This window comes from Castor canadensis, chromosome 6, assembly GCF_047511655.1.
Source record: "Castor canadensis chromosome 6, mCasCan1.hap1v2, whole genome shotgun sequence".
NCBI lineage: Eukaryota > Metazoa > Chordata > Mammalia > Rodentia > Castoridae > Castor > Castor canadensis.
In genome coordinates this window covers 139,421,797-139,446,945 of record NC_133391.1, presented here as the reverse complement: position 1 = coordinate 139,446,945, position 25,149 = coordinate 139,421,797, and the positions used below count along the sequence as shown (strand labels likewise).

The 25,149-nt window shown below is 36.0% G+C and overlaps 1 protein-coding gene across 4 annotated transcripts in view; it reads left to right on the top strand.

Annotated features, from left to right (window-relative positions):
- The window catches only part of Nnt (nicotinamide nucleotide transhydrogenase), a 95,799-nt gene extending 84,703 nt beyond the window's left edge, over positions 1–11,096 (top strand). For all 4 annotated transcript variants that reach the window (XM_074077514.1, XM_074077512.1, XM_074077513.1 and 1 more), the window contains exons 20-22: positions 6,839–6,957; positions 8,265–8,380; positions 10,158–11,096. In XM_074077514.1, coding sequence (XP_073933615.1) covers positions 6,839–6,957; positions 8,265–8,380; positions 10,158–10,307 — 385 coding nt within the window. In that variant the 3' untranslated portion in view covers positions 10,308–11,096. The remainder of the gene's footprint in view (positions 1–6,838; positions 6,958–8,264; positions 8,381–10,157) is intronic.
- Positions 11,097–25,149: the final 14,053 nt, after the last annotated feature.

Below are 25,149 nucleotides of genomic sequence, written 5' to 3'. Positions count from 1 at the left end.
TTTTTCTTGTCTCAGATACTAAAGATTACCCTAACTTGAATGACGACACTTGTATCTCTCAAGTAAAGCCATGTTCCACGTTCCTTTTCTTTCTTTTTTTTGTCTAATAGTGGTTATTGAGTGGTTATAAATGGCCTTTTGAAATTTTCCTCCCAGCATAAATGTGTATTTGAATGTTAGTTATGGCCAAGTACCCAGTGAATCCAGTGTCTGTAGTTACCAGCATCAGTCTGCACTGACTATATAGCTTCTCTACTCTTTTGACGTTGTTGAAAGTACAAAGACCTTCTGACTTTCACTGGACTATATAGATAATTTATTCATATTTCAAGTTAAAAATTAGAAAAACAACCTAGAATGTGTTTGTATAAAACAAACATTGTTTTAATGTGAAAATGTGTGATTCTTTGTATTAGGTGAGCATTAGAAAATATGAATTTATGTGAAAAATTATAGTTGAGCATTTATATTATCAAAATGTATTTGAATAGAATAGTATAATTGCGATGTGCTTTTGTTGAAGTTCTTTATCTGTCAGATGCTAGTCCAAAGCATTTTGTATGGAAAACTCTTTACATGAACTGTCTCCCTTAAATCTCACAATAATCCTCAGAAGAGATTCTGTTATCAGTTGTATTGTGTACACGAGTAAACAGGAGCACAAAAGTAAATTGCCCGAGTGCTTTTGTAACCTTAAACTCTCAACTACCACCTTACCCCATTTTCCTGAAGTCTTTTTAGGGAAGGATCATTTTCACCACCCTCCCCCTTTTATCATTACTGGGGTTTGAACACAAGGCCTGCTGTTTGTTAGATAATCATTCTACCACTTGAACCACACCCCTAGCCATTTTTCTTTGTTATTTTTTTTCACATAGCATCTTGCTTTTTGCCTGGTGCCAGCCTTGGACTGTGATTCTCCTACCTATGACTTCTGAGTATAGGCACGCACCACCATGACTGGCTGTTGTTTGAGATGGGGACTTGCTAACATTTTGCTCAGGTTGACTTCAAACTGTGATCCTCCTGATCTCTGCCTCCTAAATAGCTGGGATTATTGGCATGAACCACCATGCCTGGACCTTTGTTGTTTTTGTTTTTGTGTGGCTATATAGTTCAGGCTGGCCTCAAACTCAGGATCTTTCTCAGTCTTTTGAGTGTTGGAATTTTACTTGTGTACAGCATCACTCTTGGCTTCCCTAAATTCTTTCTTTAAAAAGAGACGTAGAGTTTATAAATGAGTGTAACTTACTGGAGCACTATGTTGCTTAAAAGCCCTTCCTTCCCTCTCTTCTTTTAATTGAGTACCTGCAATAGAGTGCCAGGTACTGTGGGACTGATTAAGATAACATGGGTCGTATACTCAAGGAGCTCTCAGTTGGATGAGCATAGCCATGTCGTAAGGTGAGGAGGGGTTCATAATGAAAGGGTTTTGAGAGCATGGAAGATCTCTCTGTGATCTAATTTGAGTAGTTATTTTCCTTCTGTGGATTATGTCATGGTTAGGGATAGCTGACTGTTTTTAAGCATGTGCATGATAAACGATCGTTTTCATTATTTAAAGGGAAGAACTAAAAGACTTTGAATTTCAGAATTTTGGATATGCTTCATGGGATGATGGAACATTGATGAGCTTTGGCCATAATTTCTTGGAAATTGCTGGTCATGGCCAGCCTGTGTCTAATATAATTAATTTTAATACATAGTCTGGACATTAGCCAGTTACATGGGCCAGAATTGTTGCAAACTCACACTGACTCATCAGTATGCATATACATTTCTACAAATTTGAGTGTGTTCTCTTATTTCTCCTAAAACATTGGCATTCTCTTTTAATAATCTGACATGTATTTTTCTCTGAACTTTGAGTCTTACAGCTTGGTATAATAAGTTATGCAAACAGATATAAAATGATCTGTCCTTCGGGATATTCAGTTTGGTGATTATTAACCTATGACAACTAGCGGAATAGAAACATTGTCTTTATGCAGTCTGCAGCTAATCAAGACATTAGAATAAGAACTAATATGTTTAGAGGACTTTCATTTTTTACTTGGTTCAAGACACTGCTGTAAAAGCATAAAGATGGTAGCCAGATAAATTAATTTAAAGATGACAAAGGCAGTATTTAAAAAATTAAATTAAATAAAAAATACTGGAATCAAGGGAAGCACACAAAATCGAAATCCAAAAGTAAATCACAAAGGGTATATTAGATTATTCAGCTACAATAGAGACCCTAGCTTGTGGACTTTTGGGACTGAAAAGGAAGCTTTGAGGTAGGTTAAATAATGACCCCTCCCATCAGATGTTCATATCCTAATCCTTAAAACCTCACATGTTACTTTACACAGCAAAAGGGACTGTGTATATTTGATTAAAGTGAGGTTTTAAAAAGTTGTTTATTCATTTATTCATATGTGAATACATTGGGCCATTTTTTCCCACTGCCCCTCCACTTCCTCCCCCTCCCCCACTCCCTCTTCTCCACTTTTGTTGAAGAGAAAACATAAGTGATAATAAGAAAGACATAGCATTTTTGCTAGCTTGAGATAAAGATAGTTATACAGAGAGATTCCTAGCTTTGCTTCCATGCACATGTGTATTACAATCTGAATTGGTTTATCTCTACCAGGCCTCTTCACTACTTCCTGGTCACCTTCCCATAGTGGCCTCTGTCAGTTTAAGATTACTTTATTAGCTCCTCTACAGTGGGCACGTCAAACACTTTCAAGTTTTAGGTTTCTTTCCTTTTCCCTATTCCTTCTGTACACGCTCTTTCCTTAGTGTGTGACCCATGTCCAATAATATTACTGCATTTGTTTTAGGTCTATAATCCACATATGAGGGAGAACATATGATTTTTGGCCTTCTGAACCTGGCTAACTTCACTAAGATGATGTTCTCCAGTACCATCCATTTATAAAGTGAGGGTTTTGAGCTTAAGGAGATTATCTTGTATTATTTGGGTTGGACACAGGGATCCATATAGGAGGGGGACAGGAAGTTTCAAGTCTGAGAAGGAAATGTGACAGTGGAAACAGAAGTTGGAATGATGTGGCCCAAGACAAGGAATGGGAGTAGACTCCAAAAGGCAGATAAGATGAGGAATGCATTTTCCCTTAAAGCCCGCCAACATCTTGATTTCTCAGCTCTGGGAAAGTGATTTTGGATTTTTGATCTCCAGAACTGTAAAGTAAAAAGGATATGTTGTTTTGAGATACTAAATTGTCATAGTTACTTAACAGTAGCAATATGAAACTGAGACAGACCTTAAGTGTCAGGTAATGCACGTTCTTTATCTTTGTTAAGCCTCACTATTCAGATTTTGGGAAATAGGAAAGTAGGAAACACTTAAAAATCAGAAAGATTGGGAAACATGGAGAAAATTTTGTTGTCCAAGATTACTATTAACATCTCAAAAAGAACACATGAAGAATTTGAGAGGCAATTAATAGTATAGGATCAAGGTAAAGCAACACCATTCAGGTGTTCTAGAAATCCTGGGTTATACCTGAGCTGCTTCTCTTATTAGTGGTTAAAACTGTTGGAAGGGACCCTTATCCCACCTTCCATAAATGAAGGGCTGTCTTGGCTGCTATAACTGTCTTCATCATGACCACTGCAAACTGTCCTTTGCAGTTAGAAGTTGAATCCACTTGGGACTGAACTGGTGGTATACCTCTGCTCTAATTATTGAGCCTCTTTCTCGCTGACCCCCATTGAACATAGACTAGTACCAATACCATGGTTGCGAAATGATGCCTCTAATCCATTACAAAGCAAATAATTTATAAGCACCCCTTAAACTGGGGAATTTGATTCCTCCCAAATTAGTGTAGGGATGGTCTGATAGTGTTTCTTCTCACAACACTTTTGATACCAAATTTGTGGGGTTTTTGACACCAAAACCAATTCTGTAGCTCCCAATACTGGGTGTCCTATAATTCAGTTCAATTTTGACACCAACTACCCAAACTGAGTATGAGACTTCACAGGTTGAGTTTCACAAGATTTCTCCCACTTCAAATGCCAGTCACAAGTCTCAGTTTGCTACCTATGCTTCTAACCAATCAGACCCTTCTCAGGGTTAATAATTTGTTAGAACAGCTCACAAACTCCAGAGGAACACTTTACTTATATTTGCCAAATGATTATACACGATGCATCTCAGGAACAGCCAAATTCCATGTACCACTCCCTCAGAGAGTTTGTAGGTTGGTGAACATATGGAGGTACTGGAAGAATGATGTGTGGAATTTCTGGTTATTCCTCTTCCGCAAACCTTGCTCTATGCATCTCTTACTATTTGATTTTTTCTGGAGCATAGGTGGCAACTTGGATTATAGGACACCTAATAAAGTAAAGTTTTGCTCTTATTTTAGCTTTGTTATCGACAGGTTACATCCTAAAAGGCCTTTTTTCCCCCTGTGTCTGTTCAACCATGAAGTATCTATTAATTTTTGAATTTATAGTTTGTAACAAAGAAGCTAGGTTTGAATCCCATCTTCATTATTTACTAAAAAGAAGTTGTGCAAACCACATAACACATATGGAAAAGTCAGTACTCAGCCTATTGTGGTGCTTCACACTTGTAATCCCAGTATTCTGAATGTTGAGGCAGGAGGATCCTGAGTTTGAAGCCAGCCTGGGCTACATAACGAGACCCTGTTTCACTCCATGCCCCATCAGTATTAGCCATTATTCCAAACCATATGCTAGTTTAACTAGGTACTAAATTTAAATCAGCTGCTCTAAATCCTAATTCCAGATGGAGATTGTTAAAGATTATTAGGGATAGAATGAAATAATGAATGAGAAATCACTTTACAGAATGTAACAGAACATAAAGCACAAAGTGTTAATTTATTTTAAATGAAAAGTTAAATTTTCCATTATAAAAAGTACATATCCTCATAGAAAATTTGAAAAAAAATTAGAAATGAAGAAATAAAGTGATTACCTATTGTACCTTCATCTAGAAATAGCTGTTTCATTTCCTTGTACATCTAAAGATTCTATTTTTCTTAAAATATAGATAGGTTATTTTGGAACATTCAGTGATCCTAGATGGGAAATTGTATAGCTAGGAGTTTGATAAAAGGGAATACCTGTCACTTGATGTCTTTCTCCTCTAATTACAATAATTTAAGCTCTTCATTATTAATTTTAAAGATGTAGAAAATCCTATCACTTATGTGAGAAAAATACATGGCCATCTTTTACAGCTCCTTTCAGGTTTTCTTTTTGGGAGGGAGTAGTCAGTTCTCACACCAGGGCCTGTGTTAGGAGCTTGGAGGCTGACTTGGCATCATTCCATGTGAAATGTAACAGGGCATCTTAAATGACTGTAAGTTTTGTGTGAATCCAGCAATAAGCTGTAGCAGCCATAAATACTAATACAGACTTAGGCTTTACCAATGAGGGATCTGAGGATGTGGTTTTCTTTCTGTGCCTTGTGCATCCAGATCACATGCAGCATCTTATAGTCCTTTGGGGGCTAAAACAGCAGTGGTCAGGAAGTCCTGTCATTCATTGAAGAGTTGAAAGAGTTAAGGATGTTTTGCTTAGTGGGCATCCTAGAGACAGCTGAAAGAAATTTACATATGAAAGTGAGAGTGGTTCTGCACAGCAAAACTATAGATCTTGGAAAACAATTAGATGTAATTTGTCTTTTGCTTAATATATCTTTATGTGTATACACATATAAAATTTATTTATTTTTGGTTTAATATGAATAAATACACATGATATATGAATGAACACACACACACATATATATGTATGCTTATAGTAATGAACTAGACCTTAGAGGGGAGTTAAGTTTCTGGTCATTGTATTTAAGCTGAGGTTGTGTGGATCCCTGCCAAGCAATACTATAAATGCATTTCTTCATTAAATCATCCACTTATTTACTCACTTTTTATGAGCTCTTCCTATGTGGCAGATTCTGTTCCCAGTATGGAGAGATACAGTGGGTAAGAGGTAGGATTAATAAACTAAAGATTCTGTTGTATCTGTAGTTGAAAGAAATTGGTTGATGATGCTTCAGTTTCTTTTGACTTGAATGTGGAACTCTGATTCTGCATTACCCACGCTGTCTTTTAAATATCCCAGTGTGTTCCTTACATTTCATCTGTGATGTGGAGTAAAGTTTTCATGTCATTCTCTGAAGGATTACAGAGGGATTTAACATCATGAATATGATAATAGTTTATTTTCCCACCTTTGAGGGTAGCATCAACTTCTAATGGAATAATATTGGTTTTTCACTGGAAACATTTAATTCCAGATTGATTTATTGTTTTTAAAGATGTAGGATTTGTCAGAAATTATCATGAGAGAACATATGCTTTTAAATGTCAGGGACTATTATTTATTAATTATTGATATTATTCTTTTACTCTCTCTTCAACAAAATTAGAGATAAGGGCAAAATAGTTTCTGCCAGGTAGCGAGGGGGTGGGAGGGTAAGGGAGAGGGTAGGGAAGGGGGGAGAAATGACCCAAACATTGTATGCACATATGAATAAAAAAAAAAGAAAGTTCATTGTTGAAAGGCATATTGCTGAAAGGAAGAGTCAGGTTTCAAAGTTATGCTCTTATTTTTATGAGGGAAGTCATAGTTTTTGTATACTAAGATGTTAAATCTACAACTTCAGCATTTGTAGATTGACTATATATCTGGACTAATTGTACTTCTGCCTGTAGAGATCAGATAGTACCAGGAGAAAGCAGAAGTGCCAAGAACAAAGTGTACAGATTTGGAGGTGATATTGGGGTTTCTGTACGGTTTGGCCTATCAAGTAAGGCCAGCTGCTCATTTGTTTCATGTCCAGGTTTGGAATTCACCCAGTTGCAGGCCGAATGCCTGGTCAGCTTAATGTGCTTCTGGCTGAGGCTGGGGTGCCCTATGATATTGTGCTGGAAATGGATGAGATCAACCATGATTTCCCAGGTAAGTGATGGAACTGTCATGAAGTTTAACATTCTTATTGTGCATAAAGTGATGTCAGGCCTAGAATATCAGTTGTGTAATTAGCGAAGACTGACAAGTAAGAGGAAGAATCGTCTGTATATAGTTAGGCAGTCAAAATTAACTGAATGAAAGATGGTATTGAATAAGGTGCATAAGATTTGTAAGTAGCACAGTTAAATTTTGTTTCTCTGTGAACAACTGAAGGATGGTGACAGTCCTAGTATGTGAACACAGATGAATCTTAGACCTGGCAGACCTGGCTTTTGAATCCAGGAACTGACTCAGTAGCTCGTGACCTTGAACTTGATACTTAACACAGGCTTCTCATTAACAGAATGCTTCTGCTGATGAGTTGGTGTCTGATTCTTGCCAGTGTCTGAGATTTTACTGGTGTTTGATTTATTAATTCATGGTCAGTGAAGCATTTTTTCTTTTGTTCTTTTGTTTTCCCTCCCTCCCTCTTTCTTCTCTCTCTCTCTCTCTCCCCCTTCTTTCTCCCTCTTTCTTTCTCTCTCTCTCTTTTTTTCTTTTCTCTTCTTTTAGAACTAGGACTTCATGAGATAAGGTGCTATGCTTTATAGCTATCATTGGGTAGATGTTGAATGGTGATGACATTTGGCCCAAGATCATGTTTGTTAAAATTAGATCAGTTCCCTCTGGCATGTATCCAGTATAAACTTAAAAAAACACTGTTTATTAGAAAAAATCATGACATCATGTGTGTGTTTAGCATGCTTTGGCAACATCCTAAGGTAGTTTAAGTCATATTCCTTAAAGAGAGAATTTAGTCCATTCTAATTTTATCCCCTTTTTAATATCACTGTTCTTAAATTATGTGTAAAATCAGCCAGTTTCAGAAATTATGGACACAACTTTAATACAATACAGACTTTTTAGACCATTGTCTTTTAGACATTAGAGTGCATCTTAATTGGTAATTTTAAAAGTTTAAAATGGATATAAATCTTATAAAATCATGTGAATAGCCACATAATTTTGAGATAATAAAAGAAATAAAAAGTCAGATTAAGTAGATCCATTGGGAGGGGAAGGGTTTAGTCAAGTTGATCAAGTTCTGCGCAGGACCAACTGTTGGTTGTTTTTAGCTCTGCGATGTTGACTAACCGCTCTGATAAAGCTGTTTGTAAAGTGCCTGGCACAAGTGAGTATCTTAAATACTAGTTTTTGTTACTGTTGCCATTATGAAGTCAGATCACTACAATTTGCCTGAAAGAAGTGAAAGTGACCCCTTTGTATTTTCTGTTTTTTCTTTTTTCTTAATGTAGACACTGATTTGGTCCTTGTAATTGGAGCTAATGACACTGTTAATTCAGCTGCTCAAGAAGATCCCAACTCTATCATTGCAGGCATGCCAGTCCTTGAGGTCTGGAAATCAAAGCAGGTACAATTTTCAGACTTGTATTTTATTCTGATTATCAAAGGCCACTTGAAATATGTAAACAGAACTTTGTAAAGTCACTTGATGAGAAATTATGATGCCTTTAAGAGGCTCACAAGTAAGAACATGGTTAGGGCCTACTTCCTTGTGTCCTGTGTCCAGCTTCTGTCTGTTCTCTGGCCACCAGAGAACCCAAGTGAATGCCTTGTCATGAGTAGAACCAGATGAGATTATGTGGGTGGATTAACAAAATCTGTAACCACAGCTGAAAAAAGCTGTGAGCTTTTGGAATGAGTCTGGCACATTCCAGATCAAGCCCAGGGAAGCAGATGACTTCCCTCTGGGGCAGTGAGTCAGTATCAACGCCTTCACTTACGAAGAGGAGCACATTTTTTTAATTTATTGTTTTTTGAAGGGGAGTTTGTATGTTGTTATGGAGTGTCTAGCAGAAAGGTGATTTAGAAATCCAAACACTAACATGGAATAAAGAAGGAGGCTTTTACTCATGCATATTAGTCCTGAAAATAACTAATTGCTAGATTTTGGAGAACTAAAAGACTTGTAAATTTTCCTCTGCCACAGAGGGGGGTACATCTCTTTAGCACTTCCAAGTCACGTCTGCATTTTAAGATTTATAATAACATAAAGTACATTCCCCCCTTAATTTTGTTTCTTTTTGCTGTGAATATATGAGTTTAAAACTTAGTATTTGAGATGACTGAGTATATACAAGATATACTTGTTCATGTGTATATGGAATATTATTGCATCCATAGTCAATATTTAAGAGTATACAAAGTGCATTGCTATAGTAATGTTATGTAATATATGAATAAATTTTCATTGCTTTCATTTTTGAATAGATTTCATGTCCTAGGAGCTCACAGAAAGTCTTTTAATTTCATTAAGAACTGACTTGAGATTCAGCAGGACAGCAATACCCATAATTCATGTCATTATAAATACTAATACCACATCAGTATTATAGATCCACTTACCCCTTTCATTGTGTTCAGTGAGAGCATTCTGTTAGTTATTAGCTCTGTCCTTGATAGAAGCTGATTTGCTTTTTTTGGCCTTATGCCCTAGAACTTTCTTACATATTTTAAAGTGATAGAAATAATAATGATAATAAATTAAAACATTCTGATTAGAAAATGTTATTCATTGTCATTAAAGAGAAAAGGATAAGGAAAAAAAAATCGAGGTAATCTTATCACTCAGATAAACTATTGTTAACATGACTTTTTTTTTTCTAATGGATATGAGTCCGTATAGGCATACTTTAAAAATTAACATTATCACAATGTAAACATACATTTAGAAATATTCTTGGTGTATTTAAAAAGTCTCTATACTAAAGAGTTAGTAGTAATACAAGCCTTGTTCACAGTTAGGGTAGAATTTCTGCTGAGTTTGCATAGTTGGGTGACTATAGATACTGTACTGTGTGTTTCAAAAAGCTGGAAGGAGATTGGATGTTTTCACCATAAACAAATGATAAATATTGGAGGAGATCGATATCTTTAACCTGATTTAAACATTACACAATGTATATGTGTATTGAAACATCATCTAGTACTCTATAAAAATGATCAATTTTATGTTTTCATATGTCTTAAAGATAAATCTGAAGTATTCAAAAACGAATGTACAAATTAAAACAATAACAGCAACAACAATAAGAAAAACAAAGTTAGGGAAGGCTAATGTTTGTATGCTTCAAATATTCTTACCAGGTCTGTTGAACATATTCTCTCATTTAATCTTTGGTTCTTAGGTCATTGTCATGAAGAGATCATTGGGTGTTGGCTACGCTGCAGTGGACAATCCAATCTTCTACAAACCTAACACAGCCATGCTTCTAGGTGATGCCAAGAAGACATGTGATGCACTGCAGGCAAAAGTTAGAGAATCCTATCAGAAGTAACTGTTAAAAAAGCAAGCCAGTGCCTAATAAAGCAACCTCTGTATTGTAGGAAAAGGCACAGTATAAGTACATGTGGCTGATACACATCTGTAGCAAAGCTCTTGGAAGAAAAGGAAGACTGAAAGAAGCAAGTAGATTGAGGGGGATTTTTCAAGAGCAGAAAACCTGCAATTGGAAAAAGGGATTGAAAATTCTAAGCATCTATCTGTGCATATTTTTTGTGTTAAGAAGTAAAAGTATTTTTTATAAAAGGAGAAAAAACAGCCTCATTTTAGATGTAATCCTGTTGGATTTTTTAATTCCATTTCAATAATCAGAAATGTTCTCAGAAGTTGAATATGTAGGATTTCAGGACTGCATTATGCCTGTGTCTGAAAAATGAGCATTGCAGGTACCTACATTTATGTTTTTTTAGCAAATGTGATTAATTTGAAACTTAACAATTCCTGACTTGTTCCCTTGAGTTTTTACCATCGTCTGAATTGATCATGACAAATCCATTTCAATTTTTCAGACTGAACTATTTCAGATTCTAGATTTTCTCACTTCTATTTTCATATATGAAAAGAATAGATAATCTTTAAGAGATGCTGGAAACAAATCATTTGCTTTACATATTCAATGAAACAGATAACTTGAAATTAATATTAATTGTATTTTTGAAAGCCCCATATTTCCAATTGGAGATCTCTTTAATTTCAATCAGTTTATAATGTGTAGTATTGTATTAAGTGCACTTGAGTGGAATTCAACCATTTAACTAATAAAATGAGTTTATCATGTTTGCAAGTGATGTACCAATTGTCTCTGGTGACAAAAAGCTAAAATTATTAACACTGGTAACATAGTAATGAGTTCTATCTCGTTATAATCTTCTACCACGAAATAAATTAATCTGTCTTAACTGTTTATAAGAATAGGTATTTTTCAAACTGCAGCATATTTTGAGGAATTATGTAATTTGATAACATTTAAGAGAAATGGTGACACTTTTTAAGCTACCTCTTTGTTTATCTAAGTGCCAAGTGCCAGTAAAGATTCTGTCTTTGATAGAATTCTAGATTTTCTTTGCAATTATATCAAAATCTCTAGATGTAGGAGAATGTGTGATGCATAATTAGAGTATCTGTCTCTATTTGGTACCAAGTTTCTTAAAATAATTATTAACTCATTAAAAATTATCTCTAAATCAGAAAAAATATTTGATGTAAAATTTATTATTAAAATGCATGGTATCTATTGGTTTGATAAACAATTTCCATTTGCTGTGCCTGAGATTAAGGTGTGTGTGTATGTGTGTTAAAGCAGGAAAGATTTCTTTTAAATTTACAAGTAGTAAATGAATTTGTTAATGGATCTGAGGTCACTAGTAACCTCAGAACTGGAGTTTATCATGAGAGTTATATTTGAAAAATTGAACATTATCTCTATTCATGTCCTGTTCTTTCTCTTATAGTAGTTGTAGGTATTTTTAGAAAGTAACACTTGATTTAAAGAAAGTAGCTCCTGAATTCAATTTAAACTTAAGTATATTAGAGGAGAGATTTTGTTTTTCTTCCCTCAGATACCACTTGACAATGTCTAGAGACATTTTTGTTTGTTACAACTAGGAGGTACAACTGGTATCCAATGGGCAGAGGCCAGGGATGCTGTTAAACATCCTAAAATGTGCAGGACAGTCCCCCACCCCCAGTCACAAAGAATGGTCTGGCCTAAAATGTCAATAGTGCCAAGATTAAGAAATCTTGGTCTGCACTAGTTGTTCTGCTCTTATTTTTTCTTCGTGGTATACTACTTATGCTGTCTGAAGCATGGAGATTGTGCATTTAGACACACAATGTGTTTACATGAAAAAATGTTATCATTTGTTTAATCAAATGTTGAAGCTGAATTTTCCAGAAAAGGGGGAGGGTGGGGACAGTGAGGATAGCACAACAATGATCACTTTGTTTTCCCTTGAGCCTATCAATGATTAATGGAGTTCTGTTTGCCTTCAAGGATTGTTAGCAGCAGAAGAAAGGACTTTGAAAATGTACATAAAGGTCTTTGCTACTGTAAATATCTCAGGCTTTTGAGAACTACAAAAATAGGAAAAATTAAATTGACCCAGGGGACACACACCTGGAGTTGAGTCCTGTGCTCTTATTGGCTGTTGAGTGCCATTCATCCAGATGGCATGAATGAATTCTCTAGGGCAGAGAGTACAGTGAGGGCTGGCCTCCTCATCCAGACAAAAGTCCTCTAGTTGTATGAAGGACAGAAAAAGATGATGTAGTCATGGTAGACAATGCTGAAGACAGAGCCCAGTGTTTATCCCAGAAACAGTGGCTGGGCTTCACAGATTAAGTTCTGGTTGCTTTTAGGATCCCCACCAAAGGAAACAAACACAAAAACAAAAACAGAGCCAGAAGTGGTGGTGCACACCTGTAATCCCAGCACTAAGGAGGCTGAGGCAGGAGGATCAGGAATTCCAGGCCAGCCTAGAACTCACATAGTGAAACCCTTTCTCAAAAAAGAAAAATAAATAATCACAGTTAGGTTTATATATTTTGGTCACTTATAGTAGTCATATCTATCTATCTATCTATCGATATAGATAGATAGATAGATAGATATAGATCTAGATATATCTGCGTAGATATATGTAGTTTTTATTTAGTATGCTCTAATTCTTTGATACCTTCCAATCCTTAGTTATCCAACTGTGTTAATGGAACTGAAAATAATGTTCCAGTTGGATTTATTTAACTTTATTGGTTAGGATATTTAAAAGATTTTAAGATACATAGTTTCTTAAATTCTCCAAAAGGTTGATGGTCTTAGATTATTAATTATGGCAAAATCTAAAAACAATGAAAATTATTTTCACATATGCTATTTTATTATTTGTTCTTTCCTTATAAGAAATTCAAATACAGATATAAGTTATTTTTGTATTATTCACTATATGTTTTTGATATTCAAAGGTCTTAGTTTGCTTTATGTTCCTGTAACAAAGTACTTGAGGTTCTTTTTAAAGAAAAGAAGCCCATTTGGTTCAGGATTCTGGTGGCCAGAAAGTTCCAAAAGCATGACCTGACATCTGATTGTGTCACAAGGTGGTTCAGAGAAGCAGAAGAGGAAACTGCTGTTGTGCAGAAGGAGCCCAAGCACAAGGAAGGAAGCAAGAGAATGAAGAGGGGCACGACTTACTTTTTAATAAACTACCTGCTTTTAAGGGAATTAATCTACCCTTAGGAGACCTGCCCTACTTCTTGGAGATAGTTGCAACCCATTCATTAGGGTGGACCTAATTACCTTCTATTAGGACCCACCTAATAGACCTCAAGACTACCACATTGGGGACCAAGCTTCCAGCACATGAACATATATATATATATATATATATATATATATATATATATATTTATTTATTTATTTATTTACATTATTACATATATATAAATATATATATATATTTACATTATATATATATTACATATATATATTCCATTATGCCTTACAATTACCTTCAGGTAGTAAAAATCCTAATGTAGACTAGCTTCATTAACCATCCTTTATTTTTTTCTTGTTTGTCTTAACTTGGAAGTTTTAAAAAATTACTCATCTAAGTAGAAATGTATATAAGCAAATATATATGTTTTAATACACACATAGATGTTTATATCTCTATATAGCTATCTGGACAGTTTTCTTATATATAGAATCTCTTTATCATTCTATAGACAATTTTTTCTCCTAGGGTTTAGAATAGAGAGGACTTTCTTCATACAGTAGGCGTTTAGCAGCCCTTTACTGAGTCAGGGGGTATCAGTTAAGTATTTGGTAATTAATCCGGACCTTGGCTTTTCTGATTCCACCCACGTCATGACCCTAACATTTAGGTTTTGCTGTATTCTCTCATCCAACAAAAATATGGAATATATTATGCATCGGTCAGCTTTAGGGTTTGGTTCAATTTATCTGATCCCTGAGCTTTATTCTGTGTAATTAATATCTCATAACCCATATGTTCAATTAACTTAGAGGCAGATTTTCTAGTCCCCTAAGACATATTATTATGAATTAAAACATTTTAGTGCTGGAAAGTTGGATAGCTCTTTTGTATCACTAGGGAGAGTAGTGTAGATATGTAATTTATGGCTCCTGCCAGTTTTTGAGAGACATTGCCAACAAACATTGGGCCAGAGTGGTAAGAAAAACATACCCCCCCTAAAAAGCCCCAAACCTAAATCCTTTACTCCAGTGGCAGCAACTTGCATAATCCAGATGCTCTTTAGATTCTCAAAGGAAAAAAAGAAGTTAATTAACAAGGAGAATACAAAACTTTTCTACGTGAAGCTTTTAAAGTGTTGGTTCAGCAAAGCAGCAGAAATGGTCACACACAAATTTCAAGGCACTCAAAATTCTGTTCTTAAACTTTCATCTTTTAGAAATTACACATTGGCTAAATGTGTAATTAGCACAATTTAGGTGCTTAGAGACATTTAACTTGTTGCACATTATAATTCTGAATGAAAATCTTTTGGAGACTAGCAACATAGTGAGGTATATGATAAGACAGGAAAGTAGCCAATATTTGGAACTCTTAAATGTAGTAGGTAGTTGTTGAAAAATAAGTAATACAAGATATTAAATATAATGATTAAATAGTGTAGGAAAAATAGATCATAATAGATAATTTATGTGAGTGTCTAGGAGAAATCACACCGTACAAGAGAAAGAAAGCTAGTTGATGACTATGGAGAAGTTTAAAAGTTGGAACCCTAAGTCTAGAGGCAAGAGATTTTGTCTCTGTCATGTTAATTGTCAAAACTTTGCTCCATTCTATATGAAATATTAGCACTTTGCATATTGTCAAAGATTACCACCTTGAACTCTGCTGTCTAGTTCTTGCTGAAAGCATCTTTGTACAAAAAATATTCATAGAAAAGTTGCCTAAAGGATGTGTAGCCAGTTTGCTCCCAGATATTTCATATTTTACCCATAGACAAAACTAGATCTCCAGAGAGCAGTGTACTCACACTGTATTATTTTGGGATTATGAAAATAAAAACATGAAGGCATTGGGATGGAAAGAAGAAAAGTGATCTTACTTGCCTAAAGTGACTGAATTCTGGGCAGTGGGTGGGGAGAGGGTGCTTGTTGCAGTCTTGGGATTATGGGAGTAGAAATGATGGTTGTGGACGTTGAGAATCGAGGAAATGTGTAATTGGGGAATGTTGGTGACACATAGGATGATAGTGGTGAATTCCTTTTCTCACAAGGTAGATCAGTGGAAAGGGCAGTGAGAATTCAGAGCAGGGGTTAGAGTTGCTCCAATTTTCCCCTGTATACAGATGGAATATGAATATTTAATATGCCCTTTCTCATCTTCCTTTCCATAACATTTGGGAAAATGAAAAACATGCAGTAGCCATATGATAGGATGCAGGGAGTTATAAAAGCCCTTGGAAACAGATCCTTAAGAAACTGAAATTAGGCCATTTTCTCACTATTTTCCACTTCATTTTTGGCTTATTGTAGAAAAAAAACTTGGAAATGTCTGAGCAAGGCATAGAGCAAGATGCAGTCAGTGAACTTTTATATAAACCATGTTCTTTTCTGGAATTGATTTTCCAAAAGCCAATGGTTATTACCAGCCAGCATTTTTGTTTTTTCTTTCTCCCAGTTAGGAAGTGCACTTTTCATAAGAACATAGTACTTAACACTAATATAGCAGGGCCCTTCCTGGTTAATTCCCTTCAGCTCTTGTGTTTTTTTATTCTCTGTGACACAAATGAGACAGCAGGCTCAGCTAGTTAGAATGCAAAGGTCATGTCTAAAACTCTGCAGAGAATGGGAGAGTGTGGGATTAAATAACCCCTTTGTGTGTGTCAGGAGGGAGATGATTTCTTCCCCAGAGTGGTGAAACTGAATGTCATGGTTTTATCTTTAGAATGTTTTGTCACTAGTCTCTGAGTTTACTGGAACACTATGCTTCAAAAATCACTCCTTCTAGAAATGGCCTTTTAAAGCTTTCTGGGCTTTACTGATTCATGGAAAATTTTGTGCTTTCAAATTATAGCTAGCTCTGTGATTTATGCGGGCCTGGAAGCACAAAAATACTTCAGGTCCACACCTTTAAGTCTGCTTGGAAAGGTCTGCTTCATTAACATTGGGTGTCCTTATAGTAGGTTAGAAACATGATCTTAGAAAGATTAGAATCTTCATTGTAAATGAGAACAATAGAACATTCAAAGACTATAATAAAATTGTTATGGTGATATCATTCACATAAACATTTTAGATTATCTTTACTGTCTTTGGTCCTTTCTGTAATGCATCTTACCCAGCATACTGTCTGTACAAGAAGCACTATTGGGTGGATTTTAGTGCTGAATCTGGGATGCATATTTGAGAGGTGTTACTGTTTCTACATAGTAAATCACATATTTATACTTCTAGATGGGTCACATCTTGATAAAGTAAGCACAAAGACATTTTATATATGTATGTGCTACTACACACACACACTCACATATACACACCACATACACATACACAACTGCCCCACATATACACACATACACACACCACAAACACATACACACATAATACACACACACACACACACACCACAAACACATACACACACATGTAGGGGAGTGGGAGGGACATGTACATTTATGTATGTTTCACATTGACTTTTTTTTCATATTGACTTCTGTTCAGGACTCATCTGTAAGTTTATTGTTTATTTTTATATTCGAAATGGAAAGAGCCTGCTCTCATTCATTTTAGTACTTACCAGGTTGATAACAATAAGAATAGCTACCAGTTAATGTGCATTTATTTACTGCCAAACAACATCCTATGGGTTTCAGTGTATCCTACAATAGAAAAAGGCATCCTACAACACGAACTCAGATCTGGCCGATAGTGAGGTCCACTTAACCACTCTATTGACTTCTGTTAAGCAAAAATGAAGGATGACATTATGAAAGGGGGAAACCATGTCATACGGAATTGCTTACATTTCTTAAAAATAACTCCAGTTACGGACTCAGCAAGAAGGTGTGATCCATTTACTAAATGACTGAGGGAAATGTTGGCAACTTCCTGGAGAAAATAAGTTCCTGCTGTTTTTACCTAACATTAGGAAGGTTGTTGGTTAGTCATGATTTTGCTTCCACCCATTCTTTCTTCAAGCAGCTATTGCTATTTTTGTCTTATACACAAAAGCCCAAGCCCTGAGAATACTTCCTCCTTAGGAGCAGAGAAAAGGAAGTCTTAACTAAGAGGCAGAGACTCCACCTCTCTGGGCTTCTCTTTCCATGACCATACTTGCTGTACCTCCTTGCTGGCCTTGACTTACACCCTCCTGTATCACAGCTAGACGAAGAGTTTCTTGCTGTGGATTTTCATCTCATACGTCACAAATTTAGATGTGCCAAATATGACTTTATTTTCTTTACAACTGAACTTAATTCCTCCTTTGAGTCCTTGGTGATGGAAATTTGATTTTTGGTTTTCATCTGTTCAGTCTCTTGGTTACTGATATTTTTGTACATTAAACTCCTCTACATCTTTGGTCTAAATAAGCTTAAATCAATAAACTTTAATGCTTAAATCAATATGGATTTGGAAGAAGGAAATACACAAATTGGAGGGCATGATAATCTCAACATATTTGGACAAATTTCTCTTACTACTACAATGTACATTTGGGGTGAAAAATTTAAAAGCCTCTGAGAATGGAATATTAGTACTGTTTCTACAAGGAAAATAAATTACTTCATAATTCTGTACTTTTAGAAATTTAGTGAAATATTAAGTTGTTTTGGGGAAGGTTTTTTCCTCCTGTCCTATGAGGAATAAAAAATCACTCTGTCATCTAATTTCTATTACTTTATTAGCAATGCTATTAATTTATCAGCAGTGACAAAAGTTGAGAAGAATCACCAATTCATAGATGGAGCACATATGAAACAGAAAGGTCAAAGCACAATTGTTGATAATTATTTCTCATTTTAAGAACACAAGTTAGCATTGCTAGACCATCTGATTTTTTTGTACTGATGTATTACTCATGAAATAATTACCAAAATGATTCCTGTGTATGTTATTAATTATAATTTTCACTGCAGAAATTGGAGCAGAAAACACCACAAACTTCCTTTAATTACTCTATAGCAGATGGAATAGTAAGAATCATATCTTCTGCCAATAAGCTACATTTTTTGGTAAAATGATAAGTGCTTGGTTATTTCAGTAAATGTCATGTCTCCTATTTTATATATAATCTTTTTCCTCCTCTATAATAATATTTTTTCCCCCTTTAAAAATAAAAGAAGTTGAATAAAATGGAGCAAAGGTAGATATGTTTAAAATTGCCATGACTAAATATTTGCATACTACCATCTGGGCATGAAATTAGAATAGATGGAAAGGAAGACATGGAGAAGTAGCATAATAGATGTTCTGCATGTACTTGAGCCAGCAGGATGAGAGAGGCTTGTCAAGGTGGAACACAGGTTGAGAAGAGTGAAGTGACCATTGCTAAGTATAAAGGACTTTCCATATTCCATGAGATAGGGAGGAAAAGCTCCTGGGAAGAAGAGAGACCAAAAGTGCATTTGTGAGATTCAGTAGAAGTATTATAGTTCTTTTAGATTCAAAATGGAGGTAGGGGATGTTAAAGGTGAGAAAAATTAGAGCCTTTTGGCATGTGATTCAAACTAGAAGCTGTAAAAGGATCTAATTGTGACAGTAAATGGCATTTTTTAGATTGTAAATTGATGTGAGAAATTGCTTATATTTGAAATGTTTTGAATTCTGTTCCTGCCAGTGTTAATTCACTTTGGTCTCCCATCTACAAAATATATGATCAAGTGACAGTGACAAGCATACCATTATGTATTATGTGCTATGTGCTGTACTAAGTAACAAATACATGAGATATGGCTCCTGTCTTCAAGAACCTTGAAATGTATATGGGATGCATATAAACACAACTCAATCGCCATTCAGTGTAAAATTAAATGACTTACATGTTTTGGGATAGATCATAGAAGAGACTGTGAGGAGGAACATAGTCTGAGTGAGGGATTCTGGGGAGCTCCTGCGGAGAAAGGTTCTGGAGGACAATGAAGAGATGCTTAGAAAGAGAAAGAAGGACCAGGTATAATCTTTCAATGAAGAAGAAAAATATGAAAATTTAGCAAATTAATAAATTTCACAGAGGTAAGACAATATAGATTTTGCATAGTTAATTTTATGTAAATCTCTTGTGCTAGAGTACTGCATCATTTTTCAGGTCATTGAGAGGAGGGGGCTGTGACTCTTGGAATGCTCACTGTTTTGTTTGTTTGGAGGTTGGGTCTTACTCTGTTGTCTAGCCTGGCCTCAAATTTATGGCCTCAAGTAATCTTCCTGCCTCAACCTCTCAAGTAGTCAGGACTATATATGTGCTTCAGTATTTTTAAAAATTACCTGTCAGTAGTCATTTGCCAACTTTGGTATTGACAGACCTCTCTTATGTATTCTCAGACAAAAATAAAATTAAAAAATTAGCATTCCCACTATTTTTTAAAATCTGTTCCTTACTCTGCCTTTGTCAGAGCATGAGTGAAGGAAGAACACTATGTTCTTTGCCTTACAGAAGGCTCAATTTACCAAGAAAATATTAAGTCAATTGAAACCAGACATCATTCTCTACCTTCTGGGGTCTTATTTGCCGCTAGCTTGATTTCAGAAGCTCTATTAGGCAAGACATAGTCTTGTTTTGGTGGTGGGTAATAGTCACTGTAGTTTGGGGCCAGTTTAGCTAAAAGTGTATTTCCCAGAATTTATTTCCTTGTTCAATTTTAGGTTAGCCCTAAAAGAAATTGTGTGAGATTTGGAAAATGAGGAGAAGTAGTCACTATTTTGCTCTGAAGGTTTGATCCATGCTCAAGCACTGCTGTAGCTCTGTGTGCTATGTGACTGACCTCTAAGGCTATACATTTGCCTGGCATGGCAGCTGGGACCACAGCTCCTCTAACTCCTGCTAGATGTCTTTCTTCAGTTTCTCTACATCATGGCAAAGACTTATAGACAGCTGCATGGGGAGGAGCACTAGCAACTTCTTAAGGTCCCCTCTGTTGCTGGGTGTCAGGGTGGTAACAGACAGGTGAATGTTCCAGTTTGTCCTTGCTTTCACCACTTCATGTTTACCTGGCAGCCCTGCTCATCTAGTGTCACTTCAGGCCCACTTACCACCAGAAGCAAATCCAAGAGCCTTTCATGGACTTCACCAACATCCACAATTACGTGAAGTATAGTTCCTGGTAAGTCTTCTTTCCATCACTCATAGTACTTGTTTCTCTGATTAAATCTTAACTGGTATAACACATCATGAATGCTAATAAAGCTTATTTATGGCTATTAAAGGTGGTGAGAAATTGGGAGATACAAATCATTGAAATTACAGGAGATCAAAACATCTCATTTAATAACTTCAATGCCTTCTAACAAACACAAAAATTAGGTGACTCATTTCACTGCCTTTTATATGTGGATTGAATGATGAGTACAGTTAGTTCTGCAATACAGATGATCTCCTTCTCAGCTGGGTGCCGGTGGCTCACTCCTGTAATTCTAGCTACTTGGGAGTCTGAGATGGGAGGATCACAGTGCAAAGCCAGCTTGGGCAAACTGAGAGACCATCATCTTCAAAATAACCACAGCAAAATGGACTGGAGGTATGGGTCAAGCTTTAGAGTGCCTGCTTTGCAAGTGGAGTTCAAACCTCAGCCCCACCAAAAACCAAAAAAGTGATCACTTTTTCAAAGAAAACAATTTAATACCACAGGAGCTTCAACACTTACAAAATCCATTTTCTTTTGTGTCAGAACATGGGGTTTGTGGAGAATGTTTACAGATAGAAAAAAGGAGGCAGCTAAAGATTTTAAATGACATTTTGGTGACAGTATGTGCGTACAGAGAAAAGGTAACATAGTTTTTAGAAATCCCAAGAACACTGTCCCTGCAAATGTGAATCAACCCTTTTTTAATTGGGCTTGATCATACAACTTGTGTTGGCTCATGGGTCATTGACAAGTGACAGCAAAAGTAACCTTGGGAGCCATACATGGTAGCCTATAATCCAGTTACATGGGAGTCAGATTTCAGGAGGATCGTAGTTTGAGGTCAGCCTAGGCAAAAAGTTAGTGAGACTCCATCTCAGCAAACAAGGCAACATTGTGGTTTGTGCCTGTGATCCCACCCACATAGGTAGGAGGACCATAGTCTCAGGATGGCCTGATCAAAAATACAAGACCCTATCTGAAAAATAACTAAAGCAAAACAGGGCTGAGGGCATGGCTTAAGTTGTAGAACACCTGCCTAGCAAGTGCAGATCTTGAGTTCAAATTCCCTGTACCACACACACACACAAAGGCTTGATGAGTACTAGTGCATTGGGTCTTGGCTTTTTGGAAAGTTCCATCTAGGTAGGCAGATGGCATGTTATAAAAAAGCTTGGGCTGAATCATGAAAGGCAACGTGGAGAGAGTCTTGGAGAATTAAGGATGTCTTAGCCATACCAGATGAAGGAAGCTGATGAGTCAGGATCACATGGAGCAAACCACTTGTGAAACCTTGCCAGAGTCCCTTAAAACAGAATCTGAGAAATAGTAAATTGTTGTTTAGGGAAGGTTTGTGGATGACTGAAACAAGCAATGGCAGAGCTTTAACAAAAAACTTAGTTCTTTAAAAATAACAACAAAATTATCCATTCTCCTTTTTTTCTCTCTCCTTGGTTTTCTTATTTCTTCCTATTGTCTACACTTTCCTTTTCCATGGAAAGTTGATCCTGTAGGCAGAGTGAGTTGGGAGCCACTGGCAAGCCCTGCTTACCCCAGACTATCTTTCACAGCCTGTCCCAGTCCTTGAAAACTTCAACATTACATAAATAATGAATTTTTCCCTTTGTCTAAGAATTTCTGTCTTTAAGAATGAACATGAAACTATCTTTGGACACAGAGCACTGTTTTTTGTCATTCACCACTGAGCCAGGATTAGTTTGTCAGTTAGCTTTCCTAGGAAACAGCTAACTGAGCCAGATTGCCTACAAGGACGTCACTTTCCAGAGGCCTTGCCCACACATTAACTTCTGTCTGTCAGGCTCTTTCTGCATTCTTTATGCAATTAACCTCCTACTTTCCCTTCAATTCTTTTATTTATTTATTTATTATTTAAAAAAGTTGTTTTGAAGTGAAGTCTTGCTATGTTGTTCAGGCTGGTCTTGAATCCTTGGCCTTAAATTATCCTACTTCTTCAGTTTCCCAAGGAGCTGGGACTACAGATATGAGCCACTGTACCTGGCTTTCTTTACCTCTCGACTTTATTAATGTCTTTTTTAGGGAGTTGGTCCTTGACCCTTATGATTAAGTCCACTTTCTCATTATAGCTCTCATAATACCAACTATTTACTCTTTAGAGCACTTATTTGTAGTAGTAATTCAAACTTCTTTATATATATTATATTTATACTGCCTAGGACTAATAGACACATTTTATCTAAGACCCCCAGTGAATGTCTGAAACCACAAATAGTATCAAGTGCTATGTACTGACTATATTTTTTCCTATGTGTACACATATGTGATAAAGTCTAAATTATAAATAAGGCACAGTTTTAAAAAAAACTAATAACATAGGATAATTTAAAAAATATACTGTGATAAAAATTATGTGACTATGGTCTCTCTCTATTTTGGAAGGATCAAGACAAATGTTAATAACTTTGGACTGTGGTTGGCTGTATGTGACTAAAACCGTGGAAAGTGAAGCTGTGGATAAGGGACTGCTGTATCCCAGTACCTTGCATGCACTCTGACCATTTTTAGATGAATGAATGAATGAACGAACAAAGATGCTGAGCACTTGGACTCTCTCTTTTGTCTTCTTACTTTGGAAATTCCTTTTTTTTTCCCCAGTGAAATTCTTGTGCTTGCACTTAGTGTTTTATTGGGGTCAAGAAAGCAAGCAACTGACATCCTAAAAGCTCTGTGAGGTGGTTCAAGAGGGAAAATTAAAGCTCAGAGTCCTATGCTAAAACAAAGACTTGTTAGACCAATGTGGGCTCCCTTACAATGCCTCATCCATTTAGAGTCTACCCAGGAACAATATCATTCCCAGAAGCAGGAAAACTAATAAGAGCTACCATGCATTGTACTAGCATGCACTGTAAAAACATCACTGGGATGCCATAAGTATTATTCCTGTTCTTCATGCAATAATTGTTAAAAGCTTCCTTTTCTTTTATAATTAGATAATATCAGATTTGTTAAGGAAGAACTAAAATGCTTTAATACATTTTTCAGTGCTCAGATTTATCTTCATGAAAGGCTATAATAATTTAAACACAAAATTATTTATAGTGGGTTTACTAATAGGAGCAGAAAAGGGAAGTGATGGAGGTTTAGATTTTTTAGCATTGTTATTTTGACTTTGAATGGGTTGAGCAAGAATAGTAATCATGGCTTAACCAATATTCAACTTATGAATAGCATTTTTATAGTTCTCTGGGGGGTATGAGTCAAAAGCCTCCCCTTTTACTCCCCTGGGGATGTCCTCTGTTTGTTCTTCAATTCAGAATATCTGGGAATTAATTAGCCTAGAGGAGCATTTTCTGCTAATGGCAGGTAAGAGAAAAATGGGTTTTGAGGTCACACAAATTTATAAAATGTGGGTGAAACAAAATTAATGGTGTTTTCTTCTTTTTTAAAGCCATGATTGATAATATTCACTGTAAATCTCCAAGGAGAGAAGACATATTATATAACATTTCCAACTGTCATGGCTTCTTAAGTTTAATTAAGGTTTAAAAATTATTTTTTGGTTCAGTGAGTTCTTTGAAATTTAAACAGATTCCTCTAAATATTTTGAGAGATGTAGCTTAGGGAAACCTCCTCTTATGCTTATAGACAGATATGTATATGATCAAATCCCTGGTGGCATGGCATCTCGCTCCTGTTAATTCCCACAGCCACAGCTCTAGGATCCTGCTGTTTTAGGGACCATTTCTCATTTTCCTCTTTCCATAAGGATGCAGACATAATAGCTAACATTTATCCAGCACTCACTGAGCACCAGGAGTGGTTCTAATTAGTTTCCATGGGCTGATGGAGTGGCACAAGTGGTTGAGTGCCTGCCTAGCAAGTGTGAGGTCTGAGTTCAAACCTCAGTGCTGCCAAAAAAAAAAAGAGCATAATGAGTTTCCATGTTATAACTCAACCACAGCAGAACAATCCTTCAAGTAGATATCCCATTTTACAGATGTTAGTCCAGTTAATTAAGAAGGTGGTGGAGTCAGGATTTGAACCTGGGCCCTCTGGCTACGTTTGGAACTGCAATACTATGCTGTTATAGAACTGATTTGCTAGCTAAGTTTTAGAAAACACATTTAAGTAAATGCAAAAATGATAAAATAGTTTTTAAAAAACAAAATAACTTCTTGGTAAGTTGGAAACTACTTGTAATTTGGGAACTCTTCAGGATACTAAACAAAGAAACAAAGAATCACAGACTAATGTAGTAACTTGACATTTGTTTAATTTCATGCATGTGTTTGGCAGAGTCAATTTTTCTGAAAGATTTTTTTCACCATTTAGGAATACAGAATCCTTCTTTTTGGTACAGCTTTCATGAGAAGAATCATGAGTGTCACTCCTAGGATCTGGGCTTGTTCTGAAGTGCAGGCTGTTCTTGGGTTCTCTCTCTTTCTTTCTCTCTCCCTATCTTCAATTTTCCCTTTCTTCTTTCATGAAAAAGCTGTAGACCTTAAGCATACACATGTACCCAACCAGAAACAATT